The following is a 17,881-nucleotide window of genomic DNA, read 5'->3' on the forward strand; positions in this document are numbered from 1 at the left end:
TTTACATGTTTTATGTATCCTATATTTAATTTTATGTCACAAAATACATTAAGTTATTAGCTAATAGGCAGTAAAGACTGCAAATTTTCTGAAGAGTTCTTGTTCTGCTGGTTACAAATAATCCCATCCAGTATTAATTGCGAGATTTTTTTAAAGAGGAGCAGGATGTCAAACAGGCCGACTGGGAACAGGAGAGGCACCACAGGAGATTTTAATTTCCACTGGCCTGAATATAGTTTGATGGCATCCATTACAATTACACGTTTGAATTCCACAGTGTGAAATACAGAGGCGAGCAATGGAAGAATGCTGTGTGAAGAGGCGTGGCACTGCACTTCGGTACACTTACGACCAAATAACATGACTTACGTTCCCTCGAACATCTATGTTTTATGTATTAGACTCTTCAGAAAGATGTGCACTACAAAATTAAGACATTTTTGAAAAGTCGATTTTTAAAATTTTTGGCAACCTACCTCAAATGCTCGAGGGAGGAGCAGCGCCACTATCTAACATCACCACGGTTCGGAAATAACATAGATCCGGAGTTGATGCACAGAGCATTCTTAGTTGTAGTGGGGAAGTGGTAGTCCCCACAAGGCCCATGTTTACATTAAGTGGTTTTGCTGTTTCCTCTTCATTTGTTGCTCTCAGGTCAAATGAAAAGAAAACGGATTTCTGTGGCTGAATTAAAATACATTGACATAATTATGGAAGGGTCTCCCGCATCGTCCCCTACAGTCCTCGGTGTATGGGACATCATCATCATCATCATCATCAAAATATGTTATTAGTTTCAGATTTTATTTTGTTTCCACCTTTCTGACAGTCAAGCGTTAATCGCCTTGCAGAGCAACGAAGTTATTTTTGTCGGTTTGTAAATAAATTTGACCTTTGTTAATCTTTTCCGCTGAGGCAGTCAATTTATTTGAAACGAAGTGTTTAATTCCACACTATTGGCTAGTTTCAACTGTTCGCTGTATTTCAAGTTCTTGTTTTCATCTTCTAGAACGTATAGCATTATGCCATAATAAAGAACCAAACATGAGATAATACACTACTGATACTCCAAGAAAATTTAAATCTGAATCTGGATATACGAATGTGCACTTTAAGCCTAATTATGCATTTTAGTATGGTCCACAAAATTCCCATGCTCTTGGAGTATCCTCTAATGTCTTGTTTCTTTTGTGCCACAATGTAAGATGTTTTAATGTTTTAGACGTACGAACATACGGGCTTCCTGTGCCATCGTAGCTGCGCAAGCACAGCGACACCTGTTACCTGGCGCACTTTGGCAACTGCTGAAGCGAACCTATTTCTAACAGATTGCTGGAAAATATTCTGAATGGTTGTTTGAAAAGCATTACTTTCAAAGTAAATTTCCTGTTACGCAAGATGTACTCTGTGCATGAACGTCCGATGAAATACTTAAATCACAGAGCGTTTGACTCTCATTCAAAAGTCAAATCTTCGAGGACAACCATTTAGAATATTTTAGAGCCCAGAAGATCAGACATTTGTGTTGTTGTTATAAATTTTACTGTCACATTTGTGTGATGTATCTTAAAGCATAACACGTGCAAAAAATATCAACATTATGTGTAAAAGCTTAGCTACTCTTGCAGCTTATTAATCTTAGTGACCACATTTATACATCTACATGGTTACTCTGCAATTCATACTTAACTGCCAGGCAGAGGCAAAACTATGTATATTAATTTAAACCATTACCTTTTCCTATTTACGTGTATGTGATACTTAAGAGTGATGTTGCTATTGGTTGACTACATCAAGTGTCCTATGCTCTGAATATCCGTTGTTATCGACTGGCAAGATCGCTTGACATGAGCTGCAACTGGCTTACAAAAGCGCACTGCAATCTCGATTTTGAATTCGAATTTATACTTTTGTAATACGAAAATATGCAGTGTACATGTTGCTGCACATCAGACAACTTCCCAAAATGTGTTTTTTCCCCAAGTTTCATTTTCTAAAGTGCCGGGAAATTCTACGCCAGTGTATAAAACCACAACCATTGAAAGGATTGATAAGTTTTACAGTTCTATGAAAGAGTATAGTGTTACTTAACACACAAAGAGTGTATTTTCATCCAGAAGAAAGTGTATTTTTAACCGGGAAATCCGGGAATTTTTTTTCCTCGTCCACGTATACACCCTGAAGAATGGTACAAACTTTGGATACTAACTGTTACCACTGTTTCTGACACACACACACACACATATATATATATATATATATATATATATATATATATATATATATATAAATAGAGGGAAACATTCCACGTAGGAAAAATATATCTAAAAATAAAGATAATGTGACTTACCAAATGAAAGTGCTGGCAGGTCGACAGACACACAAACAAACACAAACATACACACAAAATTCACCTTTCGCAACAAACTGTTGCTTCATCAGGAAAGAGGGAAGGAGAGGGAAAGACGAAAGGATGTGGGTTTTAAGGGAGAGGGTAAGGAGTCATTCCAATCCCGGGAGCGGAAAGACTTACCTTAGGGGGAAAAAAGGACGGGTATACACTCGCACACACACACATATCCATCCACACATCATCTTTATTTTATATATATATATATATATATATATATATATATATATATATATATATATATATATATATATATATATCAGATACGGCGGACAAGGGTTCCACGACCGTGGTACTTGATCGTCGGGAGTATGTGGCTGAGGGACTGCGTCAGCTTTCGGACAATACCACATACAAAGTCTGCCAAGGTAATCCCATTCCTGATGTCCAGGCGGAGCTTCAAGGAATCCTCAGAACCTTAGGCCCTCTACAAAACCTTTCACCTGACTCCATCAACCTCCTGACCCCACCGACACCCCGCACCCCTACCTTCTACCTTCTTCCTAAAATTCACAAACCGAATCATCCTGGCCGCCCCATTGTAGCTGGTTACCAAGCCCCCACAGAACGTATCTCTGCCTACGTAGATCAACACCTTCAACCCATTACATGCAGTCTCCCATCCTTCATCAAAGACACCAACCACTTTCTCGAACGCCTGGAATCCTTACCCAATCCGTTACCCCCAGAAACCATCCTTGTAACCATTGATGCCACTTCCTTATACACAAATATCCCGCACTCCCAGGGCCTCACTGCGATGGAGCACTTCCTTTCACGGCGATCACCTGCCACCCTACCTAAAACCTCTTTCCTCATTACCTTAGCCAGCTTCATCCTGACCCACAACTTCTTCACTTTTGAAGACCAGACATACGAACAATTAAAGGGAACAGCCATGGGTACCAGGATGGCCCCTTCGTACGCCAACCTGTTCATGGGTCGCCTAGAGGAAGCCTTCTTGGTTACCCAAGCCTGCCAACCCAAAGTTTGGTACAGATTTATTGATGACATCTTCATGATCTGGACTCACAGTGAAGAAGAACTCCAGAATTTCCTCTCCAACCTCAACTCCTTTGGTTCCATCAGATTCACCTGGTCCTACTCCAAATCCCATGCCACTTTCCTTGATGTTGACCTCCACCTGTCCAATGGCCAGCTCCACACGTCCGTCCACATCAAACCCACCAACAAGCAACAGTACCTCCATTACGACAGCTGCCACCCATTCCACATCAAACGGTCCCTTCCCTACAGCCTAGGTCTTCGTGGCAAACGAATCTGCTCCAGTCCGGAATCCCTGAAACATTACACCAACAACCTGACAACAGCTTTCGCATCCCGCAACTACCCTCCCGACCTGGTACAGAAGCAAATAACCAGAGCCACTTCCTCATCCTCTCAAACCCAGAACCTCCCACAGAAGAACAGCAAAAGTGCCCCACTTGTGACAGGATACTTTCCGGGACTGGATCAGATTCTGAATGTGGCTCTCCAGCAGGGATACGACTTCCTCAAATCCTGCCCCGAAATGAGATCCATCCTTCATGAAATCCTCCCCACTCCACCAAGAGTGTCTTTCCGCCGTCCACCTAACCTTCATAACCTGTTAGTTCATCCCTATGAAATCCCCAAACCACCTTCCCTACCCTCTGGCTCCTATCCTTGTAACCGCCCCCCGGTGTAAAACCTGTCCCATGCACCCTCCCACCACCACCTACTCCAGTCCTGTAACCCGGAAGGTGTGCACGATCAAAGGCAGAGCCACGTGTGAAAGCACACACGTGATCTACCAACTGACCTGCCTACACTGTGACACATTCTATGTGGGAATGACCAGCAACAAACTGTCCATTCGCATGAATGGACACAGGCAGACAGTGTTTGTTGGTAATGAGGATCACCCTGTGGCTAAACATGCCTTGGTGCACGGCCAGCACATCTTGGCACAGTGTTACACCGTCCGGGTTATCTGGATACTTCCCACTAACACCAACCTATCCGAACTCCGGAGATGGGAACTTGCTCTTCAACATATCCTCTCTTCCCGTTATCCACCAGGCCTCAATCTCCGCTAATTTTAAGTTGCCGCCACTCATACCTCAACAACATCTTTGCCTCTGCATTTCTGCCTCGACTGACATCTCTGCCCAAACTCTTTGTCTTTAAATATGTCTGCTTGTGTCTGTATATGTGTGGATGGATATGTGTGTGTGCGAGTGTATACCCGTCCTTTTTTCCCCCTAAGGTAAGTCTTTCCGCTCCCGGGATTGGAATGACTCCTTACCCTCTCCCTTAAAACCCACATCCTTTCGTCTTTCCCTCTCCTTCCCTCTTTCCTGATGAGGCAACAGTTTGTTGCGAAAGCTTGAATTTTGTGTGTATGTTTGTGTTTGTTTGTGTGTCTGTCGACTTGCCAGCACTTTCATTTGGTAAGTCACATCATCTTTATTATATATATATATATATATATATATATATATATATATATATATATATATATATATATATATATATGGTTATAATAGAGGGATGAGGCAACAGTTTGTTGCGAAAGCTTGAATTTTGTGTGTATGTTTGTGTTTGTTTGTGTGTCTGTCGACTTGCCAGCACTTTCATTTGGTAAGTCACATCATCTTTATTTTATATATATATATATATATATATATATATATATATATATATATATATATATATATATGGTTATAATAGAGGGATGAGGCAACAGTTTGTTGCGAAAGCTTGAATTTTGTGTGTATGTTTGTGTTTGTTTGTGTGTCTGTCGACCTGCCAGCACTTTCATTTGGTAAGTCACATCATCTTTATTTTATATATATATATATATATATATATATATAGAGAGAGAGAGAGAGAGAGAGAGAGACAGAGAGAGAGAGATTGTGTGCGTGTGTGTGTGTGTGTGTCTACATGCACGTTTCTAAGAGAGGAAGAGACATTGGACATAGTTAGGTATAAAAGTCATTCGGATTTTAAAAACTGCAATTGTCAAGAATGGTACACACTTTAGTAACTAACTGTTAGCACTGCTTCTGACAATACTTACCCTGCAGGGTGTACAAGGAACACCGCATTTCAAACTGCAACGTGAATGCTTGCATCGATATTCGCACTTCTGCTTACAAGGCGGGCAACTATTTGCACAATCAACATTGCAGCTGTAAGTAAAAAGACAACTGATTCAATGGACATATTATGACAAACTATAATATTACAGCCATAAATACCAACAAAGTTTTATTAATATACAAATAATGATTGAAGTGCTACTTGTTGAACAACCATGAGAAAGATATCGTCAAAAGTCAAACAAAAATGAATGAAATCTTCACTAGCTCTCAGATGAATCACTTTTTGTAGAATGAATTTGTTTTATTTCTGTATATGATTACAAAATCATTAGGTCCTTAGACTACCAGTTTCAATCAGCAATTACCATCTTCAGATCTGTTTCAAAACATGCCCTAATGTAATAGAAATGCTTTAAAACATCTGAAGATGCTCATCGCTGACGAAAACTGGTAGTCTAAGGAGCTAACAATTTTGTGATTATAAGACAGAAATAAAACAAATTTATTCTACACTTTCTGGACCACAGTTCTATTTGTGACCATGTTGCAGCTTGTGAATCCTTTTTTGAGCTAGAGTGTGTGTGCGCGCGCACCCACCCACCCACCCACCCACCCACCCACCCACACACACACACACACACACACACACTGGTGAACTGCAGTCCTCACATTCCGAATTTAGATGGCACAATGTAGATGTGTGTGTGTGTGTGTGTGTGTGTGGACACATGCATGTATGTGTGCGTATCTGTATGTATACTTTAGGTCAGAAAATGATTCATTTCACTAGGTGGTGAGTTGTTACCTTCACTTCTAAATTATCTCCACTCAGCCAGAATTTTCCGTACCATATTTAAAAAGATATTTAACTCATTAATGTAGCGTAAAAAACGAAAATCCAAATTTCAGTTTAGATTGCGGAATACTGATAGTGCTAACTCATGAAATAAAGCAAGTAGCTATAAGGCTGCTGCAAGTAATAGGTGGTGGAATAATCATTCATAATTTGTATAAAAAGATAACAGTGAAGTATTCAACAACAGAAAATAACTATGAAGCACAACAGAATGAGATGCAAATACACTTCCCATTAAATTCATGAAATAGCTACATGCCTGATGATGTAACACTCAAATTAGTATCAGATGGTAATTATTTCCCTTTTCCAGGAAAGTGTTTCTTGCTATTACAAGTCTGAATTTTATTTCTTCCTTACTTTAACCATCATAAGTTATCTTGGTCCACAAACAGCAAAACACATCTTCAACTGTTGTTCAGCATCTCATTTTTTAATCTAATTCCCTCAGCACTGCCTGACTTAATTTGACTACATTCCATTATTCGTGTTTTACTTTTGCTGAGGTTCATACAATATTCTCTTCTAAACACATTAACCACACAGTTAAACTTAGCTTCCAACTCCTTTGCCATGCCTGATACAAATACACACTCAACATGAAATATCAATGCTTTTATTTCTTCTTTGTGAACTTTAATTTATTTTCTAAATTTATCTTTGTTTCCAATTATTATTTGCCCAATGTACAGATTGAATAACGTTGGGGATAGGCTACAACTCTGCTTTACTCATTACTGCAAAATCTCATATAAAGATGTGAAAGAAATACTAACAAAGAGATAGAGGGGCTGGTCAGTACTTACCTCAGCTCAGTACAGCCGATAGATACACAAAAAACAGAACCGAAAATTTACATTCTTAGCTTTCAGAACAAATATTCCTTCATCAGGGAGGAGAGGGGAAAGAAAGGGAAAGTAGATTCAGTTACTCAAAACCCAGGTTATGAAGCAACAGGGAAAGGAAAACAGGGAGGGTAGCAAGGATGGAGGCATGGTTGTCAGAGGGAAGCCAAAGATATTCTACTGTAAGTACTGTGCCAGCTTCAAACCAAAGAGGATGCATACAGAAGTAAAGAGGTATATAGTATAAAGATAAACACAACTATGTAGGATGAAAAGATGTGTGAATGGCTAAAGAGGAAAGGGAAAGAGGAGAGGACTGAAGAGTAAATAGGAGTGAGGTTGTTTAACGTAGGTTCAGTCCAGAGGGATGGCGGGATGAAAGGATGTGTTGGAGTGCAAGTTCCCATCTCCGCAGTTCAGAGGGACTGGTGTTGGGTGGGAGAAGCCAAATGGCACATATGGTGTAGCAGGTTCCTAGGTCCCTAGAATTATGCTGGAGGGCATGCTCCGCTACTGGGTATTGGACATCTCCTAGGCGGACGGTTCGCCACTCACTATCTCTGTTTTTGAGCAACGTGTGTTCTTTTCCCCTGATCTGGACATACTTGCTTGGTCTGGTCAACTTTTTCCGTATTTTTCTTATATAGTGGTCTTCCTTTGGTATTGAACATTACCAACACAATTTCTTTCTTTCTCGTCCTTCCCTCCGTATTTTACTCCTTCTTATGATTACTATTTTAACTTTAGTTATTTAATTTCCCTACCCACCAGTTACCCACTATGTACCTTAATCCTATACCACATTATTTACATTCATTCCGGAAACATGCATTCACCGTAGCCAAACTGCAATTCCACATACTTTTCCTCCAGTCCTGCTTAACCTTTGGAATTACCCCTAAAGGACTTACATTAAAAGTTCCCATCTCTGGGTGCAATTCCTCCTTCCACCAGTCTCTCCTGGACTTCCAGAACCTTCAATCCTTAGCCCTTACCCAACTTGTCCTGAATCTCTACACTACTTCTTGTAACCACCACTCCCAACAGCTCCTATCTCTCTTCTCCACCTCTCAAACCCTTGCTTGGAGAACACACTCAGGAACATCATCCTAGAAGCCAGCTGCAAACTTGAGTTCCGTGCCACACACCACCTGAAAAAACTATCCACAGTGCTAGTGCAACACCTAAGAAGTGGGGTCCCTCTCCCTATCCCTCACAAACACCAGCCACAACAGAACCTTCAACAAACCCCCCTCATAGCCAACAAACCTAGCCTAGCCACCCTACTCAATCTCCCCATCCCAGCACCTACCCCACACAGACCAAATCTCAACTATAACCACAGTCAAATGCCACATATCACCAGTCCCAATTCAGTTCTAAACCTCTCATCCAGACCCCTCTCACCTCCAGAGACATCTGTTCTATCAAAAGGCTTCACCTTTAGCCCCACGCCTAAATTCAACCACACTGCCCTGGTTAAAAATCTCCTCTCATTCACCCGGAACCTCAACTGGAAATATCACTTCACTACCCAAACACAGCCCCCAAATACTAGACCCAGTGTTGAACCCTGTCTAGAACAGTTCCGACTGCCTTCTCAAGGGGATCCTCCTCCCCTCCCCCAAAACCAACCCTTGCAGACATTTCAGGAATTCCTCACATCCAGTGTTGCCTCCCAGTCCTCCTTGAAGAACATCCCGACAACCCCCAACATCACCCCAGCTGAATGCCGTGCCATTAAGCAGCTGAAAATAGACCGCTCTATTGTCATCCTCCCGGCGGATACAGGCTCCACAACTGTCGTACTTAACCGTGTGGAGCATGTGGCAGAAGGACTGCGCCAACTCTCCGACACCTCAACCTACAAAGCTGTTACCCAGGATCCCATTCCCTCCACCCAGACTGAGCTGCAGAAAATCCTAAAAATCCAAGGTCCCTCACAAGGCCTCACAACGGCTTCCATAGACTTACTCACTCCGCCTGAGCCACGTACCCCTACCTTCTACCTATTACCCAAAATCCACAAAGAGAACCATCCTGGCCATCCCATTGTAGCAGGCTTCAAAGCCCCAACAGAACGTATCTCAGCTCTGGTAGACCAACACCTCCAACCTATCACCCGCAGACTCCCATCCTACATCAAAGACACAAACCACTTCCTAGAACGCCTCAAATCCATTCCCACTCCTCTCCCACCTGAAACCTTTCTTGTCACCATAGATGCTACATCCCTTTACACAAACATCCCACATACCCATGGTCTCTCTGCCCTTGAGCACTACCTCTCCCAACACCCACCCGAAGATCTTCCAAAAACCTTGTTCCTTATCACACTTACCAACTTCATCCTCACCCATAATTACTTCACTTTTGAAGGCCAGACCTACAAACAAATCAGGGGAACGGCCATGGGAACCAGGATGGCTCCATCCTACGCCAACCTCTTCATGGGCCGCATGGAGGAGGCTTTCCTGAAGACCCAACAGCTGCTTCCCCTGGCCTGGTATAGGTTTATAGATGACATCTTTGTGGTCTGGACTCATGGTGAAGAAACACTCCTTAATTTCCTCCATAACCTCAACTCCTTTTCGAATCTGAATTTCACCTGGTCCTTCTCCAAAACCCAAGCCACCTTCCTGGATGTTGACCTTCATCTTGTTGAAGCTCACATCCACACCTCTGTCCATATCAAACCCACAAACAAACAACAGTACCTTCACTTTGATAGCTGCCATCCATTCCACATCAAACGCTCCCTTCGCTACATACTAGGTATTCGTGGCAAACGTATCTGCTCCAGTGACGAATCCCTCAACCATTACACCAATAATCTGACCAGTGCTTTCCTCTCCCGCAACTATCCTGCAGACCTTGTCCACAAACAGATCTCCCGAGCAATACATTCCTCCCCGTCCAACAACAATGTTCCTACCCCAGATCACACAGAAGCATCCACCTTGTCACCCAATATTATCCTGGCCTCGAAAACATCAACAAATTACTCCGCCAGGGATATGACTTTCTCAAGTCAACCCCTGAAATGAGATCATCCCTTGACAAAATTCTCCCCACACCACCCAGAGTTGCCTTCGTCGGCCCCCTAACCTCCTTGTTAAACTCTACAATATTCCCAGACTACCTTCTCTACCCAGCGGTTCCTACTCCTGTAACCGACCCCGCTGCAAAACCTGCCCCATGCATCCCCCCACAACCACCTACTCCAGCCCTGCTACTGGTAAAACATACACAATTCAAGGCAGGGCCACATGTGAAACTACACATGTCATTTATCAACTGACATGCCTGCACTGCACAGCCTTTTACATCGGTATGAGAACAACTAAACTGGCTGAGCGCATGAACGGACACAGACGAACCGTCCGCCTAGGAGATGTCCAATACCCAGTAGCGGAGCATGCCCTCCAGCATAATTCTAGGGACCTAGGAACCTGCTACACCGTATGTGCCATTTGGCTTCTCCCACCCAACACCAGTCCCTCTGAACTGCGGAGATGGGAACTTGCACTCCAACACATCCTTTCATCCCGCCATCCCCCTGGACTGAACCTACGTTAAACAACCTCACTCCCATTTACTCTTCAGTCTTCTCCTCTTTCCCTTTCCTCTTTAGCCATTCACGCATCTTTTCATCCTACATAGTTGTGTTTATCTTTATACTATATACCTATTTACTTCTGTCTGCATCCTCTTTGGTTTGAAGCTATCACAGTACTTACAGTAGAATATCTGTGGCTTCCCTCTGACAACCATGCCTCCATCCTTGCTACCCTCCCTGTTTTCCTTTCCCTGTTGCTTCATAACCTGGGTTGTGAGTAACTGAATCTACTTTCCCTTCTTCCCTTTCTTTCCCCTCTCCTCCCTGATGAAGGAACATTTGTTCTGAAAGCTAGGAACGTAAATTTTCGGTTCTATTTTTTGTGTATCTATCGGCTGTACTGAGCTGAGGTAAGTACTGGCCAGCCCCTCTATCTCTTTGTTAGTATTTACTCATTACTGCCTCATTTTCACCCGTTCAACTCTTATAACTGCATTCTGGTTGTAGATAAGCTTTCACTCTCTATATTTTATCCACGCTAATCTCAGTATTTAATGGTGTGTAATTGACACAGTAATATGTAGCATATCAGTAGGTATTTTTCGTATCTGCTATGAGGCAGAGATGATGTTAATTGGGATGTTTATTTAACCCTTGAACTGAAACATAGCCTGAAAGACCTTTAAGGGTTTTTTAAATGTTCCCTGTCACATCACTGTTCTGTTTGTCACTATCTCTTCCACAGTACCTTCTCACTGTCAAATCATATACACAACATAAGGATTTTAGAGATGAAACTTTCAGAGTGGTTGCCAGAGAGCAGTAATGAATCTGAGGTGGAAAATTATTACCCAGATGCTGATTCTGGCATTATAATTACCTAAGCGAGAGAAGATTATTAGAGAAGAAAAAACAATAACAACTGGCTCATAATAAGTGAGAGTAGTAGTGATGATGATGATGATAACTGTGACAATACTGGAAGATGAACAAGAAATAATTGTTGAGAACACACATGGAAAACAGGTGGCATGCCAGGTAAAAGAAATAATGATTTTGTGTGGAAAACACTAGACCCAACAAAAACTCCAAGCCGTAACATAGTGAGACAATTAGCTGGACTGACGAGGGAAGCTACTAACTTAGGTAATCTGAACATTCCTGCAATCTTGAGTGTTTGTTTAAACAAGCTATGATTGACAGTGTTGTTTGGCATACAAATAATAAACTTTTGTCAGTGAGAACCAATCTGAATGACACAATGAACTAACTATTGCAACACCATTTCTGTAGAAACTCATGCCCTCTTTGGTGTGGTTGTTGTGGCGTAACAAGCTAGCTACGCCACACTGAGAAGGGAGCCGAAAGGCACGCGTACACACACGCCGACTGGCGTCAAGTCTGGAACAGGATTAGTTATGAATGTGATAAAGAAAAGAACGTAGCTACTAGAACACCTAACTTTATATAGTCCTTTGGTATACAGCATTCATGATGATACAAGTGAGACTCTATCTTGAGGTACATGCAACGGTACAAATGGCGCCTTGCTAGGTCATAGCCATTAACTTAGCTGAAGGCTATTCTAACTGTCTCTCGGCAAATGAGAGAAAAGGCTTCATCCGTATAGTCGCTAGCAACGTCGTCGTACAACTGGGGCGAGTGCTAGAAAGTCTCTCGAGACCTGCCATGTGGTGGCACTCGGTTTGCGATCCTGACAGTGGCGACACGCGGGTCCGACATGTACTAATGGACCGCGGCCGATTTAAGCTACCACCTAGCAAGTGTGGTGTCGGGCAGTGACACCACATTCCTCCCCCGCAAATCGGCGAACGGTCGTGTGATAAGGCTTCCGCCCGCCGTGGGGAGGACCCCATGTTGACGTATGCGATGAGGTGGGGAGCCTAACAACAGGCGAGGCTGTGCCACCCGCACCCGGCCATTCGGTCCGAGGGGAGCTAGGAAACGCCTGAAAACCTAGTCCAGGGTGCACGTCAACATGCGGTGTACGCGCCCGTAATGAGACACGAGGGGCCGAAGGGTCGACCTCCATTTGGTCGGGGCACCCGACGGGCGAAGACGACATATGGTCTGGAGCGGGCAAGAGTTCCATGGCGGAGGACATCTGGTCACGGGAAGCGATCGGCGGCGCGTGACCCAGGGAGGCGCCATGCGGTGGCAGCGACGCGTCCACTGCGGGCCGCGCCAGCGGGAGAACAGGCGGCGGCGGCGCGTCGCCATGAGGCAAAACGGAACGCAGCGTCGGTAACACCTGGGGATGAGGCGAGCCAGTAGATGGGTCCCCAGGGCTCTGACCGGACGGCACCGTCGCTGAAAGCAGACGGGGAGCGGCAGAACCCGTGCGACGACAGAGGCGCAGCTGATTGAGATGCCGACGCACCTCACCAGAGGCCCCCAAAACCAAATACATCGCGCGGCCGAGGCAGCGAAGAAGGCGCCCTGCGAGCCAACGCCGTGAACCGCGATAGTTGCGACGGAATACAACGTCGCCAGGAGCAAAAGCAGAAGTCTGCCGTTGCACAGGAACCTGATGCGGCGGATGCAGCAAAGTCATCAAGGTTCGATAGGACGACCGTGGAGCAACTCAGCCGGCGAGCGACCATCGCGGGGCTGAGAGCGATACGAAGACAAAAAAGAGCAACAACGCGTCCTCCCGAGAATGCGACTCCTTCTGCTTCAACATCTGTGACTTGAAAGTCCGGACCAATCGTTCAACGGCACCGTTTGACTGAGGCGAAAACGGCGCGGATGTCAGATGTTGAATACCATTGGCCTGGCAGAATGACTGAAATTCTGCGGACATGAATTGTGGGCCATTGTCGGAAACAATAGTCTGTGGTAGACCTTCAATGCAAAAGACAGCGGACAACGCTTGGATGGTGGCAGATGACGTCGTGGAAGACATCCGGACAACAAAAGGAAAATTACTGAAGGAATCGACCACAACCAACCATCGAGCATTCCAGAATGGACCAGCAAAATCGATATGCAAGCGTTGCCAAGGGGAAGTGGCTTTTGGCCATGCAAAGAATTTCCGCGGCGGCGCGGATTGTTGTTCGGCACACGCCATGCAAGAAGAGCACATTTTCGTAATCGCAGCATCGATTCCGAACCAAGTACAGTGCTGACGAGCAAGTTGTTTCGTTCGCACTATACCCCAATGTCCTTGGTGAAGAAGCCGTAAGACAGAGGACTGTAACGAACGTGGGACCACGACTATGGACTGATCATTATCAGAACGCAACAACAAAACACCACGTCGTACAAAAAGTCTCTCCTAGTGAGCAAAAAATCGGCGAACCAACGGATCCTCGATCCGGGACTTTGACAAGGGCCATTGCGTAGCAACAAAACGCAAAACAGTAGCAAGGACAGGGTCAGCAGCTGTGGCTGCAGCTACACGACGAAAATCAATCGGAAACGAGTCGATCACATCATCGGTTTCCGCATCAACGAACATGCAAGCAAGTTCGGAAGAATCGAATGCTGTAGCGACCGCATCATGCAATGCGTGGGGAACATTGCGCGCTCTGAAAAATTTCGGTTGCGCGTTGACTTTCAGTTCCAAATGTGCTTCATAGTTCTTAGCGCAACCAAGGCCTGGTGCAAAGTTGTCTGCAAATTCGTCACATAGATTAGAAACACTGGCGGAAGGCACAGTCTGATTCACTGATAGGACCTGATTTACGATAGACATGTTAAACAACTGAAATAAATCTAAACCAAACAAGTTCACTGCAGTAGAAGAACGAAGAATGTAAAATGACACTAGTTTTGTTTGTCCCTTGTATGTTGGAAGAAGGCTGCACTGTCCTAACACAGGGATCTTCTGTCCTAAATAACTATTGAGCTGAACATTTGCGGCACGCAACGGAGGTGCGCCCAGTTGTCTGTACGTGGCGTGATTGAGCAATGAAACTGCAGCTCCGGTATCGAGCTGGAATTGTATCACTTTGCCTTCAAAGTCTAAGTCTACAAAAAGTTTATTGTCCTGCTGACGACAAGAGCGACTGTTTTGTGCAATTTGAACTGATACAGGTACAGAAGCACTTGCAACTTTACGGGATTTCCGGCGACGTCGACGCACACTTTTTGTGGGACGAACACAGTCACTGTTAGACAAAGTATGTGCGGGACTAACACAGTCACTGTGAGATAAAGAGGCACTGGACTGGGTGGAATTAACGAGATGAATGTCCGTGGGCGAAGGTCCACGAGCCTGAGTGTCCTGGGTTCGATTCCGGCGCGAAGCAAAGGGCCTGGAATTGTGATTGTCTGATCTAAGCTTTTTCTGGCAAACACTTTGAACATGTCCCTTCTTATGACAGTAAAAGCAAATAGCTTGGCGTGACGGGCAATTTTCACGCGAATGTCTAGTGGCACACCGTGGGCATGATTTGAGCACGGCATTGGCATGCTTATGCGGCACACGTGTGTGCGAGCTAGGCCGCAGCTGCGCGGACGTGCGCGAGGGCCGTTTAGCGTCCCGTGCTGCGCGCCCGGCGGGCCGGTTAATGTGACACACTGCTGGCGAAGTTTCAAATGATTCCTGAGCAAAGTCAAGTGTGTCTTGCCTTTCCAATATGTCTATCACATGTTGAAGGGAGGGATTAACTAGTTTCAAAATCTGTTCCCTTATGCGAACATCAGAAACGTTCTGTGCTATTGCATCACGCACCATAGTATCAGAATAAGGCAGTCCACAGTCACATTCAAATGCACACTCCCTAGTAAGTCCTTGCAATGTTGCAACCCACTCCCTATTAGTTTGATCGGCCGTACGTTTTGTACGAAAGAACGTATACCGTTTTGCAACGACATTTACAGTTTCTTTGAAATAGGCATCCATAGCAGACAAAATTTCTTCGTAGGACAGAGTTGCTACGTCGCGTCGGGGAAACAATTTCACTATCACACGGTAGGTGGACACACCTACACACGAAAGCAAAAACGGCTGCCGCTCATTACCTTGAATTCTGTAGGCGGCTAGATGGAATCCAAATTGTCGGGACCATTCCGGCCACGTTTCGTCGACCGTGTTATACGGACGAAACGGTGGTGCAACGGCGTGTTGTGGCTGTGGTAGCGATGAAGCGGCGGCGGCCACATCGTTTTGCAGCGCACGTTGACCCTGGACGAGCTGTCCAAGGGCATCCAATAACGCCTGCGTCTGCTGATTCTGCAAGCGATAAAATTCGGACAATACATCTGGAGAATGTGGCGAAGCCATGACACAAACAAATTAATACAATACGAACGCTTAAGTCCCTTTTGGAGACTCGTCGCCAATCTGTTGTGGCGTAACAAACTAGCTACGCCACACTGAGAAGGGAGCCGAAAGGCACGCGTACACACACGCCGACTGGCGTCAAGTCTGGAACAGGATTAGTTATGAATGTGATAAAGAAAAGAACGTAGCTACTAGAACACCTAACTTTATATAGTCCTTTGGTATACAGCATTCATGATGATACAAGTGAGACTCTATCTTGAGGTACATGCAACGGTACAAATGGCGCCTTGCTAGGTCGTAGCCATTAACTTAGCTGAAGGCTATTCTAACTGTCTCTCGGCAAATGAGAGAAAAGGCTTCATCCGTATAGTCGCTAGCAACGTCGTCGTACAACTGGGGCGAGTGCTAGAAAGTCTCTCGAGACCTGCCGTGTGGTGGCGCTCGGTTTGCGATCCAGACAGTGGCGACACGCGGGTCCGACATGCACTAATGGACCGCGGCCGATTTAAGCTACCACCTAGCAAGTGTGGTGTCGGGCAGTGACACCACAGTGGTAATGTTTGCATCCATCTTCAAATCTGAATATGAAATGTGATCTCTCCACTTGCCAAGGACTGACTGAAAGGCCAATATTTAGAACGACATCTGTCAAACAGTTTGATATATATATAAAAAATATATATATATAAAAAAAACAAAGATGAGGTGACTTACCGAACGAAGGCGCTGGCAGGTCGATAGACACACAAACAAACACAAACATACACACAAAATTCTAGCTTTCCCAACCAACGGTTGCCTCAGCAGGAAAGAGGGAAGGAGAGGGAAAGATGAAAGGATGTGGGTTTTAAGGGAGAGGGTAAGGAGTCATTCCAATCCCGGGAGCGGAAAGTCTTACCTTAAGGGGAAAAAACGACAGGTATACACTCGCACACACACACATATCCATCCACACATACAGACACACACACAGATATATATATATATATATATATATATATATATATATATATATATATATATAAAAACAAAGATGATGTGACTTACCAAACGAAAGCGCTGGCACGTCGATAGACACACAAACAAACACACAAAATTCAAGCTTTCGCAACAAACTGTTTGTCTTTAAATATGTCTGCTTGTGTCTGTATATGTGTGGATGGATATGTGTATGTGTGCGAGTGTATACCCGTCCTTTTTTCCCCCTAAGGTAAGTCTTTCCGCTCCCGGGATTGGAATGACTCCTTACCCTCTCCCTTAAATCCCTCTCCTTCCCTCTTTCCTGATGAGGCAACAGTTTGTTGCGAAAGCTTGAATTTTGTGTGTATGTTTGTGTGTCTATCGACGTGCCAGCGCTTTCGTTTGGTAAGTCACATAATCTTTGTTTTTTTATATATATATATATATATATATATATATATATATATATATATATATATATATATATATATATATATATATATGTTTTAAGTAGTTGACGTTTTGTCTGTGCGTCGGAAAATGTTGAGTGTACAGAAAGAACAGTGTGTTAACATCAAATTTTGTTTCAAACTAGGAAAATCTGCAAGTGAAACGTTTGTAATGTTACAACAAGTGTACGGCAATGATTGTTTATCGCGAACACAAGTGTTTGAGTGGTTTAAACGATTTAAAGATGGCCGCGAAGACACCAGTGATGACACTCGCACTGGCAGACCATTGTCAGCAAAAACTGATGCAAACATTGAAAAAATCGGTAAACTTGTTCGACAAGATCGCCGTTTAACAATCAGAGCAGTGTCTGAGTTAACAGGAGTTGACAAGGAAAGTGTTAGGCAGATTCTTCATGAAAGTTTCAACATGAACAAAGAGTGTTCAAAAATGGTTCC

At 44.1% G+C, this 17,881-nt stretch overlaps 1 protein-coding gene across 1 annotated transcript in view; it reads right to left on the bottom strand.

Moving 5' to 3' along the window:
- The window catches only part of LOC126235420 (NFX1-type zinc finger-containing protein 1-like), a 362,382-nt gene that overhangs the window by 115,991 nt on the left and 228,510 nt on the right, over nt 1-17,881 (bottom strand). Inside the window, exon 9 of the mRNA XM_049944143.1 lies at nt 5,475-5,586. Within this exon, the coding sequence (XP_049800100.1) occupies nt 5,475-5,586 (112 nt within the window). The remainder of the gene's footprint in view (nt 1-5,474; nt 5,587-17,881) is intronic.

Source organism: Schistocerca nitens, chromosome 2, assembly GCF_023898315.1.
Source record: "Schistocerca nitens isolate TAMUIC-IGC-003100 chromosome 2, iqSchNite1.1, whole genome shotgun sequence".
Classification (NCBI taxonomy): domain Eukaryota; kingdom Metazoa; phylum Arthropoda; class Insecta; order Orthoptera; family Acrididae; genus Schistocerca; species Schistocerca nitens.